We start from the raw sequence: 12,295 nt of genomic DNA, 5'->3' as shown, positions 1-12,295 counted from the left end.
GAGCTCGAGGCCAGCCTGGTATACAAGAGCAAGTTCCAGGACAGGCTCTAAAACTACAGCGAAAACCCTGTCTCGAAAAAAAAAAAAAAAAAAAAAAAAAAAAAACGGGCTGGAGAGATGGCTCAGAGGTTAAGAGCGTTGCCTTGCTCTTCCAAAGGTCTGAGTTCAATTCCCAGCAACCACATGGTGGCTCACAGCCATCTGTGATGGGTTCTGGTGCCCTCTACTGGCCTGCAGGCATACACACAGACAGAACATATATTGTATACATAATAAATAAATATTTTTAAAAAACACAACAAAAAGATTTATTATGTATACAGTGTTCTACCTGCATGTGTTCTTTCAGGCCAGAAGATGGCACCAGATCTCATTACAGTTGGTTTTGAGCCACCATATGGTTGCTAGGAATTGAACTCAGGATATTTGGAAGAGGCAGTCATTGCACTTAGCCGCTGAGCCATCTCTCCAGCCCCCTAATTTTTATAATTCTCAATCAATCTTTATGTAGTCTCTATTTTATTGTCTGATGGAAGATGATGATGATGTAGAAAGGTCTCACTATGTAAACCCCAGCATGGTCTGTAACTTACAGCCATCCTCTTCCCTCTGCCTCATGAGTACTGAGGTTACAGGTGGGAGCCACATCTCAGCTGTACATATTCCTTTTTCCTACCACTTTCTTAGATTAGATTTGTAGATAAGAATGAATATTTTGTTGATCTTCTGGAGGAACTACCTAGAATTGAACACAGCAGTTTAAATCCAACCAGCAGTCATGTAAGTATAATAATTTCTCTTTTTCAGTTCGGATTCTGAAATAATAGCTTATGCTTTGGACACACTCTATAATTATAATATCTAATGATGATGAAGAGGAAGAAGTAGGTAAGTCTCCAGTTATTTTACTGTGCTTCTATGTGTCAAACTAGGTTATGCCAATTTTGCTTTAAAGTTGAGTGTATTATTTTATAAACTTGTTCACTGTTCATAGGTGTTTTCTTTTTTAAGTTACTCTTAGTCAGTACAGTAAGATCTACCCTTAGTCCCAAGCAGTGTCTAGGATGAAGCTCAGTGTGTGATCCGGAGCCATTACGGTGGAGAGGATAAGAGCTCAGTGATGTGATCTGAGCATTATGACAAGTGGAGCGAGTTTCTGTCCTGAAATCAGGGGACTATGCAGCCTGGGCTAAGCCAAGTTCATTCTCCTTCCTGAGCTTCCAGAACATTAGGATTACAGGCTCCACCACTTCTCACCTACACCCCTTCCTTCTTTTAAATGCTTATTCTTCATTTTACTGTGACATTTGAAATAAGGTGTTTTAGTAGATTCTCTTTCACCTCACTCACCTCCCCCAGATCTGTTCTCTTTCTTTTGTTGTTGTTTTTTTTGTTTTGTGTGTTTGGGTTTTGTTGTTGTTGTTTTTTTAGACAGGGGTCTCACTGTGTAGCTCTGGTTGTCCTAGATATCATATATAGACCAGGCTGACCCCAAGATGCTCTTGCCTCTACTTTGTGAGTGCTGGTGTTACAGGCGTGGTGAGCCACCACACTGCAGGTCCTAAACCTAAGTGTTTTCTCTTTGTGTTGTAATTAAGCACTATACTTATTAGCCTCGCAGAGTTCAATAATCTCTTTGATTGTTGGTTAATATCTGTATGTGTTATTACCCTTGTGCCTGTTAAGGGTTAGAAGCCAAGTTAGGGAAGTCATCTCCTAATACTTAAACCGTTATTTTCCTAAGACTTTGTTAATTGTAAAGAGCAACCATTTATTAAATTTAGGAAGGTTTTTTAAAATTATTTTTTCTTTGTTATTTCGTGAGAGGCTTGGTTGGATGTCTGTACCTTTGTTGTGTAGTGAAAATTTCCTCAGTGAGTAACATTTCCTAGTGCTACTGCAGAAACATTCCACACAGCCAGTCTTTGGTTACAGTAAGACATTAGTGGGGGTTTCCAGTATTTTAGAGGAAAAAACAGACATACTCATGTGTTTTATAATTCTAATTTATGCTGATAGATAACAAAACAAAAATTGTAAATAAATATTGACCTTGTGCATATTTTGTTAACAGTTGAGCAGAAAAGCATGTGCTTGTTAACCCACAGAGTACTGGTAGTGTGAGTGTTTGGAGGGACGTGTTGGGTGGTCATGGTCCCATAGAATGAAGTACACTTTTTTTATAATTTTATTTCTCTGTGGTATACCTTGCTTAGAAGTTTATTAACTTTTAAGGGGCAAAAATATTTAGTAAACATAATTTATTTTCTGTAGAAAAATAAATTGATCACATAGCCACTTAAACATACACACAAAAATTTTTTTTTTTTTTTTTTGAGACAGGGTTTCCCTGTAGTTTCTAGAGCCTGTCCTGGAACTAGCTCTTATAGACCAGGCTGGCCTCGAACTCAGAGATCCGCCTGCCTCTGCCTCCCGAGTGCTGGGATTAAAGGCATGCGCCACCACCACCTGGCTCCACAAAACTATTTCTTGAAGAAAAGGTACTTACTTCTCCTAGTGTTTATCAGATGAGAAAATTAAATGCAACATACCTTTTGTTGTTTGCAGCAAGCGTCTATGTAGTCCTGCTGTCCTGGAACTCACTTTGTAAACCAGGTTGACTCCAAACTCATAGATTTTCCTGCCTCTGCCTCTCACATGCTGGGATTAAAGGCATGCCAAACCATGCCCAGCCACTCAGCACACTTGTTAAAAAATGGCTTAAAACCCCTCCATTTCTTAGATATTCAGTATGGGAGGTGTTTTTCTCTTGTGTGTATTTGGGATTACTACGTTTTACTTACTTGCATTTTTTGAGACATTTTCACTGTGTTATTGAGGCATGAACTCACCACAAAGCTCAAGCTGGTCCTGCATACCCAGTCTTTGTGTGCCAGCTTCCTGGATGCTAGGATTTTAGGCATGTGCCATAGTGCCTGCTTCTGTGTTCTTTATTTTTAATTTGTCATTCAAAAGTATTTGATAAAATAGGAAAACAACTTTGGATAAACGGTAGCAGAGTAATTTTTAGGGACTTTTTCTTCAGTTAAGTGAGTAAATTTTTAAAAACTAGATATTAAGAAATGTGTTCTTGAGTTATATTCTCAGTTCCTTCTTTTTAATGCTTTACTGCAAAGTAATTCTCCAGTGACCTAAAAACTATTTAGAGTTCTTTATTTTGGGAATATTTTATAACCCGTTAGTGATAAATCTGTCTCATAGCCCTAAAAATATAGTGTGTTCCATGTGTCTTGGATGTTCCTCAGCTGTTTGCCGTAAATGATGGAATCTCGTTTTCCAAGAACCACACTGCTTACTTGATCTGCTCCTGTGTTTACACAGATAGATATGAATAGCTTTCCTTGTCATGTGCTTCTCATTTATTTATTTTCATCTACCTTTTCAGATGATGTTGAAGGTAAAGGTTTGCATTTTCATATGCATGATGCTTTAGACTTAAGACCTGGTAATATAAAAGGACACTGTCAAATGCTGTTTCTTCTGGCTTTTAAAAACTCTGGCATTGATTTCAGTGTGTCAGATCTGTTATTAAACAGGAATATTTAATAATCTGCTGTCCATGTCATGAAACAATTCTAGTGTATCTTTTAATAAAATAAAAAATTTCCCCAGATTCCTTTTATTTAAATTTGTTTTGTAGGGGCTGGAGAGATGGCTCAGTGGTTAAGAGCACTGCCTGCTCTTCCAAAGGTCCTAAGTCCAATTCCCAGCAACCACATGGTGGCTTACAACCATCTGTAATGAGATCTGGTGCCCTCTTCTGGCCTTCAGGCATACACATAGACAGAACACTGTATACATAATAAATAAATAAATATTTTTTTTAAAAAATTTGTTTTGTATACACTTTCTGGAAAGAAAATTATTTATAAGCAATATTTGAATATGTATACACATAGATGCATACATATCTACTTAACTGAGTAAGCTGGGAAGCACTCAGTTCAGAGAATACACGTATATTGATGTTGTCCCTTTAAAGTGCCATGTGCACAGCTGTGCTCCAGGTACTGACCTTCTACATCGGTTTCTAGAGTTCACTGATACTTATCTTCTTGTGATCTGTTTGACTTCCAGTAACTTTTAACCATAATTTTTTTCTTTGTAATTAAAATAATTTTCTTATTTTGTTTAACTAATATTCCTAAATACTTTTTAGAATGAATGAAATATTATCTAAACTAGATTTAAAATAACAGTTGCCAATACCTAACAGAAAACTAACATACTAAAATGCTATTTCTACTTTTTACGGCATTTAAGTCTGTTGCTTGAAATCAGAGAATCCCGGAACACTGCCATGACTCTTGTCTGACTGTTTCTTTGGAATGGTACAGATCAGGAGCTGTTGTTTCTACTGTTGTTTTCTTATATTTGTGTAGAGCTTTAAAGTGTGCAGAGTCCTTTCATGTCAGTATCTTACTTAAGCCTCATAGCAGCCTCAGGTAGTGTTGTTTCTCTTCCCTCAGAGTAACCAAACCAACGCCTGCCACTGTCCTCATACACTGTGACATGGCTAACAAGCAGTGTCTTCTCTCTCACTGCCCTGTCTTGTTTTTAAATAATCCATGGATTTTTCAGTTGAATAAAGTGTGGCCAATTTTACATTCTAACTAGAACTTAGAATTGTGTAATTTACATAATTGGTTGATAGAAAATTCAGATAAGCATTTAAAAATAGGCATACCTGCTTAACTGTTGGGCCACATTTGTAAAAGATTACCTGATGTTCTAGCTTTGTTACTTAGGACTACTTTAGTTAGAATATCTCTTTTTCTTCTCTTTTTCAGGGGACTGGAGGCGGGGGTCTTACATTTTTGAGATAGGGTCTTGTAATGTGGTCCCAGCTGTTCTGGAACTCATTTTGTATGTCAGCCTGACTTAGAACTTGCAGAACTTGCAGTGATCCTCCTGTCTCTGTTTCTGAGTGCTGAGATTACAGGCATATGCCACCGTGCTCTACCTTAGATCACCTCCTTCTACGCGGCAATTTTTCTCTCTAGAGTATAGATTGTGAACTTGGTGTGGAATTCCATTGAAAGGTCCCACAGTGCTTTTTAAACAGTTTATACTTCTGGAAAACATACCCATATAAATATATTTTAAGAACCAACATATCTGTATGTTTAGTTAAAAGCTAATTGCATAAATAGATCTGGAAAATGGTGGGATATATGTATATATTTTATATGGGGTATGTATATACACACACAAATGGACTTAAGATCTAGTCTTTGATTTTACTCTTCTGTTTTAGGTTTATCTTTGCTTTAACAATAGATCACATTTTTCCCATTTACATTAATGGATCACCTATTTTTACAGGTTAGAGAAAGTGTTGCACATCATATATAAACTACAATTAGAGAGATAAAATCATCTGTGATATAAGTATGCCAGTGTGCCAAGATGATTTGTCTCATTGTATGTATAATAGAAATAATTTTGTTTTGTCTTATTGAGACAAGGTCTTTTTCTACATAGCTCTGGCTAACCTGGAACTTACTATGTAGACCAGGCTGGCCTTGAACTCACAGAGATCCACCTGCCTCTGCCTCCCAGATTGTCGGGATTGAGTGTGTACCACCATGCCAAGCTAGATAAAATTACTTATGGCTGTGGTTTTAATTTACAACTTTAGATATAATTAACTTAATAATTTTAACAATTTTACTTTACCACTAAAAGCTTTGTGTACTATTGCTTAGCTAGTTTGAGGCATTCATTAAAGTTTGCAAGTGCTGGGGTCAGAGAGATGGGTCAGTGGTTAAAAACCCTGGCTGCTCTTCCAAAGGGCCCTAGGCTCCTTTTCCCAGCACTCAGATGGTGGCTCCTGACCTTCTGTAACTCCTGTCCCAGAGGATATATACCCTTTTCTGGTCTTTGCAGGCACTGCATACATTTGGTACTCAGGCATACAAGCAGGGAAAACACCCATACATATAAAATAAAAATAAATAAATCTTGGACCTAGAAAGATGATTCTGTTGTTAAGAGCACAGGCTGCTCTTCCAGAGGACCTTGTTCAATTCCCAGCACCCACATGGCAGCTCACAACAGCCTGTAACTCCAGTTCCAGGAGATCTAGTGTCCTCATATTGACATACATGCAGGCAAAACATCAATGCACACAAAATAAATAAAATATTTAAAATAAAATGCTTTAAAAAAATAAATCCTGGATGTACTGCCTTAGGGCTGTGATTTTTTTTTTTTTTTTTAAAGCTTGATGGTTGTCCTGGTTGGTTTTGTCAAGTTGATATAAACCTAGGCATATCTAGAAAGAATGAACTTAATTTAGAAAATGGCTGCATAAGGTTGGCCTGTAGGCAAGAATACAGGTGATTGATATGGTTCTGGTAATTGTTGTGGGAGGGCCCAGCCATTGTGGTGGTGCCACTTCTGGGCAGGTGGTCCTGGAATATTTAAGAGTGCTTAAGACAGTGGTAGTGTACTCCTTTGATCCCAGCACTCAGGAGGCAGAGGCAGGTGGATCTCTGAGTTCAAGGCCAGCCTGTTTCACTCTGAGGCCCCACAAAATTCCTACCAGGATTATAAGCGCTGAGAAGCTGTTCAACTCTTTTGTCAGAAACGTGTCTCTAGGCTCTTGCTTTCAGCATATGCATGTTACAATGCCCCACTATCCTATATTTTGAAAAGCTCACCAAGGCTCAAAGTATAGGTTAATTGTTTATAATTACCTACATAGAAATGGTTCAGTATTTGAAGAAGCAACTCACAGGCTGGAGAGATAGATGCTCAGGGGTTAAGAGCATTTGTTGCTTTTGTGGAGGACCCAAATTTGGTTCCCAGCCCTTATGGTGGTTAACAGCCATCCATTACAATAGTTTTAAGGCATTAAGCACGCACATGGTGCAGATGCAGGCAGAATGCTCATGCATGTAAGTTAAAAGGTAAATACATCTTTTTAAATTAGCAAAAAATATTTTATAGGATGAGTCCTTGAAATCGGTACTTTTTCCCTTCTTTGACTAGTTTACTTCTTTAGTTTGTTCTTATTTATTTTATGTATATTTATTTATTTAGTTTGTTTTTATTTATTTTATGAGTGTTTTGTCTACATGCTTGTCTGTATACCACTTACATGCCTAGTGCCTATTGAGGCCAGAAGAGGACATAGGATCTCCTAGAACTGGAGTTACAGGCAGTTATGAGCCAACATATGGGTGCTGGGAATTGAGCCTGCGTCCTCTGGAAGAGCAGCCAGTGTTTTTAACCACTGAGCCATCTCTACAGCCCCAGTATGCAACTTTAAGAGGGTATTCAGTTACTTCTAGTTCAGGACTACTGGAATTTGATTAGATCAGTTTTTATCAACTTTTTTTAAATGATTTAGGCTTTTGTATATGTTTATTTTGTTGCTGTAACAACACCACAATCAAAAGCACTTAGGGGAGGAAAGGACTTATTTGGCTTTCCCTTCTGAGTCACAGTTTATCACTGAAGGAAGTCGAGGTGGGAAGTTGAAGCAGAAACTAGGGATGAGTCCTGCTTGCTGGCTCCTGCTCATGCTTAGCTTCTTAAATACAGCCTGGGACCACCTGCTCAGGACACAGTGCCAGCCACAGTGGACTGAGTGTCAGACCTAAGCTGTTCTCTGTGACACCTTCCCTCAACCCTCCACTCCTATCTTTCATCTTTCATGCCTTCAAATCCAGTACCGTGGTGGGACTCTTAGACCTTGCTGCATTCTACTGTCATCGTGAGATACAGGCTTGGGCCACAGCTTCCCAGCACTGACCCTAAGGAAAGACTTTCCTGTTGTCCCAGTGAAGCAGACTTTGCCTCAGTGAAGCTGATCTCTATCAATCACAGCTGATCTTTCAGCCCCGGCAGACCAGCATCCCATTGCCCCAGTGAAGCACAGTGGTTCTGATCTCTTGTTAATCATAGCTGATTCTTCAGCCCAATGGATCAATACACATAGATTCCTCTTTGGGGAAGAGATATGTTTATTATATCTGAATGAATATTTTGCCTGATGCTCACAGGGGTGAGCATAGGACTTTGGATCCCCTGGAACGTGGGATCTGGAGTTATGAATAGTCCTAAGCCACCATGTGGGTGCTGGGGATGGAATCCAGGTCCTCTGTAGCAGCAACCATGCCCTTAGCTGCTGAGCATCTCTTGCCCCTATAGATTCTTAATCCAAAATGTCACAAACTGTTTTAAGAGTCTTTGAAACCACACAGGCCTCACTGTTTGCATTTCTTTCAGCGTTGGTTTCTTTCAAGGCTCCCGCAAGAATGAAGGCTTATTAAGAATTGGATGATCTTTCCAACCTAAAGTTCCGAAGTATTCCACAGTCCTCTAACAAAACCAGTCCAAGGCACAAAGCCTATGGCTGGTGTTATCACAGCATCCCACTCCTAGTACTTACTTTCTTTCTAGTTTTATTCAGTTGCTATGACACACTCAAGGCCATCATCCTGCCTCAGCTTCATACGTGCTGGGATTATAGGTCCTTAAAATGTTAGTCATTTTAGTACTTAATATTGTAAAGAAATTCAGTGTTAAATTCTGCTAAATACTGTTCTTGGTTCTATATGAAAACAATACTGGATGCTCTGAAGATGATTGGTTTAATTTTATAATTAAATTACACTAACAAATAAAAATCAGCAATGAATACTGTTTTGAGATTTATTGATTTAGAGATATAATTTATGTAAAATAAAATTTGCTTCTAGAAGTTGTATAGTCTTGTAAGTTTAGACAAAAGAATCGGTAGTGTTTGATGGGATGTGGCACTGTGGTTAAGTGCTTGCCACCATAAACAAAGCCCTGGGTCCAAACCCCAGCACTGAAGAAAAAAATGGTAGAACCATATTCAAGACAGAATATTTCTACCACCTTAAACAATTCCCTTATCCTAATAAAAGTCTAACCTGGTGTCTTTGAGGAAATATGAAATCTAACTGGCCTTGAAAGTGAGTTCACAAATAAAGTTTTCACTCATGATTGTATAACTAATACCAGCCATACTGTTGAATTGTTAATATTCCAGAAAAATGACCATTTCTGTTTAACTCTTCAGTGGAAGGATACTTTAACACAGCATCATGTTGAACTACTTTGTTCTTTGAATATTACAGAAGAAAATTCTACAAAACAGAGTGAGGATTTGGGAAGCCAGTTTACAGAAATTTTCATTAAGCAGCCAGAAAATGTCACTCTCCTGTTATCTTTGTTGGAGGTAAATAGGGAACACTGACCTGTCATGTTAATAAGCTGCTTTTGTTGGCTTTGTGGATGTTACTGAGGATGTAATATGTACATACTTTCAAAGGAGTAAAGTTTGTTGTATCATGCTTTTTGAATGCATGTGAGAGATCCTTGTGCATGCTATGGGAAATATGTAATTTATTAAAATAATATGCATCTTATTTCTAGTTTTACAAAGTATTTTATCATTAACATTTTAGTTGATTTAATCAATTAACACTAACTCATACTGCTTTTTATTTCTTAAAATTCATTTGTAAAGTCCACTGAAATTCTATTTTTTACTTGTAGCTTCTCATTGCACTATTAATAAATATTAATAATAAAATAATGTTTTTCTTGAAAATAGGGATTACAGTTGTTAAACAGCTGGCATTCTTCCATTGCAGGAATTTGATTTCCATGTCCGCTGGCCTGGCGTGAGACTCTTGACTTCTCTTTTAAAACAACTAGGGCCTCCTGTGCAGCAGATTATCCTGGTCAGTCCCATGGGTAAGTGACTTGGCCTGTATAATTTTGAGTAAGAAGATGAGGATCGTTTTCTAGAAGTGAGTGAAGTGATGCCTTAATAAATTGTGATCTAAATCACTGTTTGCGTTTTTAGTCTGCCTGTATGTTCCTCATGGTTGTTCTTGTGTTCTAGGTGTTTCCAGACTTATGGACTTACTGGCAGATTCCAGAGAAATTATACGTAATGATGTAAGTTCAATTTGGGGTGGGGGAGCCCACATGATGCTTACTTTCTCTCTTTGTGAATGAAATCTTTTTTTTTTTAAGTTAAGAAAAGTTAGTTTAGGAAAGGTGGGATGATGGTCAATCGTTTAGACCTTTTAAACTTGTATTGTTTTCTTGTCTTCTGCCTAGCAAGTATTTAGAGTTAGATAAACCATTTGCTCTTCAAATTTACTACTTCCATATGTTTAAGCTTTCCTTTTGGCTTTTCGAGACAGGGTTTCTCTGTGTAATATTTAAGCTTTCTAAATATTGATGTAGAATTCCACCTCAAAGAGATGGCTCAGAGGTTAAAAAGAACTGACTACTCTTCCAGAGGTCCTGAATTGAATCGCCAGCAACTACATTGTGGCTCACAACCATCTTCAGTGAGATCTGTTGCCCTCTTCTGGCCTGCAGGCTTACATGCAGGCAGAACACTGTATACATAATAAATAAATAAATCTTTTTTTAAAAAAATAAAGAATTTCACCTCAGAAATTGTCTTCTGAGACATTAAATGATGTAAGTTTACAAAATGTTGCACTTGACTTCCCCATTCTTATTTCACTGAATATGTGTCCAAAGGATGTTCACTGAGAATCTCTTTAACTTCAGAGTGTGACTGCTGTGCGGTCATCTTCCATTCTAGTGTGTACTTCAATATTTGCATATGATTTTCTAACGGGTTAACGCAAAGCAGAAACAGGACTAAACCAAACCCAACCCTTGTCTTGTGGTCCATGTAATATGTGATTGATAGACAGATAGATAGATAGATAGATAGATAGATAGATAGATAGATAGATAGATAGATATAGATTTTGTGTGTGTGTGTGTGTGTGTGTGTGTATTTTTTAAGCTTAGCATTTAAAATTTTGTTGTAGTGGGGCTAGAGATGGCTCAGTTAAGAGCACTTGCTACTCTTGGATAGGATTCAGCTTTAGTTCCTGGCACCAGTTGGCAGCTCACATGCATCTGTAACCCCAGTTCCAGGGCATTCGGCACCTCTGCAGGCACCACTCTTGTACATGGTACACATGCACTCACACACATAAAATAAAGACAAATTTTGTAATATGAATGGCAAAGCAGTATTATAGATAATAAAATGCTATAATAAAACTTACAAAAAATAAATCTTTATTCATCAATATTTAAATAGTTTTACAGTTTTTTAATTTGTTTGTTTGTCTTGACACAGAATCTCACTCTTTAGCCCAAGCTGGGCTTAAAATTTGAGCTTCCCTCCTGCGTGTTAGCATTACAGACATAAATCTCTGCACCTACATTACATCTTATTTTTTAAACTGTATTATTTAAATGAGCATCTATCAGGAATAATTTGGGATTTTTTCCGTAATTAAAATATGCCTATAGGGACTAGAGCTATGGCTCAACAGTTAAGAATATTTGCTTCTGTTAGAGAGGACCAGGGTTTGGTTCCCAGTCCCCACATCAGTAAGCTCATCATACCTATTACTCTGGTTCCAATGAGTCATATTCTGTCTTATGGCCTCCACAGGCACTTGTATGATGTGGTACATACATAGACAAGCAGGCACGTACATACTTAGTCACATAAGTAGTTTTTAAGTTAAATAAACTACAACTGTATACCTTAAACTCAAGGTTTCTTTTCAGCCCCCAGTTTAAATAAGAAGCTGTTTGAATCATCAAATGAAGAAATTCTTCTTCCCTAAGTCTTTGTTGATGTCATCAGAATTTGTTTTGATTTTCAGATATAAAATTGGTTTTTAACATATGCCTACCTTGATTTTTCTTTTACAGCCTTAATTCCTTCTTCAAGCATATATTCATTGTACAAAATAAAACTTACATTTTTATGTAACTTTATCAGGTGCTTTGTTCTTAGAGTTTCTGTTGCTATGAAGAGACACCATGACCAATTGTGTCAAATGAGCAATTCTTTTTTTTTTTAATTTATTTATTTATTATGTATAGTGTTCTGCCTGCATGTATACCTGCATGCCAGAAGATGGCACCAGGTCTCATTATAGATGGTTGTGAGCCACCATGTGGTTCCTGGGAGTTGAACTCAGGACCTCTGGAAGAATTGCCAGTACTCTTAGCCCCTGAGCCATCTCCTCTCAAGGCCCAGTGCAGCTCTTATAAAGGAAAACATTTAACTGGGACTGGCTTACAGTGTCGGAGGTTTAGTCCATTATCTTCATGGTGGCGTGTAGGCAGACATAGTGCTGGAGGAGGAGCTGCAAATCATCTATCTCGACCTGCAAGCAGGAGAAGCAACTGTGTCACATGGTGTGGCTTTAGCATCTGTGAGACCTCAAAGTCT

The 12,295-nt window shown here is 37.8% G+C and overlaps 1 protein-coding gene across 1 annotated transcript in view; it reads left to right on the top strand.

The window, feature by feature from the left end:
- Uso1 (USO1 vesicle transport factor) overlaps window positions 1-12,295 on the top strand; it is a 70,910-nt gene that overhangs the window by 16,633 nt on the left and 41,982 nt on the right. Inside the window, 6 exon segments of the mRNA XM_038335309.1 lie at window positions 808-853; window positions 855-888; window positions 3,407-3,418; window positions 9,138-9,238; window positions 9,657-9,759; window positions 9,911-9,966. Coding sequence (XP_038191237.1) covers window positions 808-853; window positions 855-888; window positions 3,407-3,418; window positions 9,138-9,238; window positions 9,657-9,759; window positions 9,911-9,966 — 352 coding nt within the window.

This window comes from Arvicola amphibius, chromosome 1 (assembly GCF_903992535.2).
Source record: "Arvicola amphibius chromosome 1, mArvAmp1.2, whole genome shotgun sequence".
Classification (NCBI taxonomy): domain Eukaryota; kingdom Metazoa; phylum Chordata; class Mammalia; order Rodentia; family Cricetidae; genus Arvicola; species Arvicola amphibius.
The sequence above is the reverse complement of the archived record's forward strand: the minus strand, read 5'-3'. Positions and strand labels throughout refer to the sequence as shown.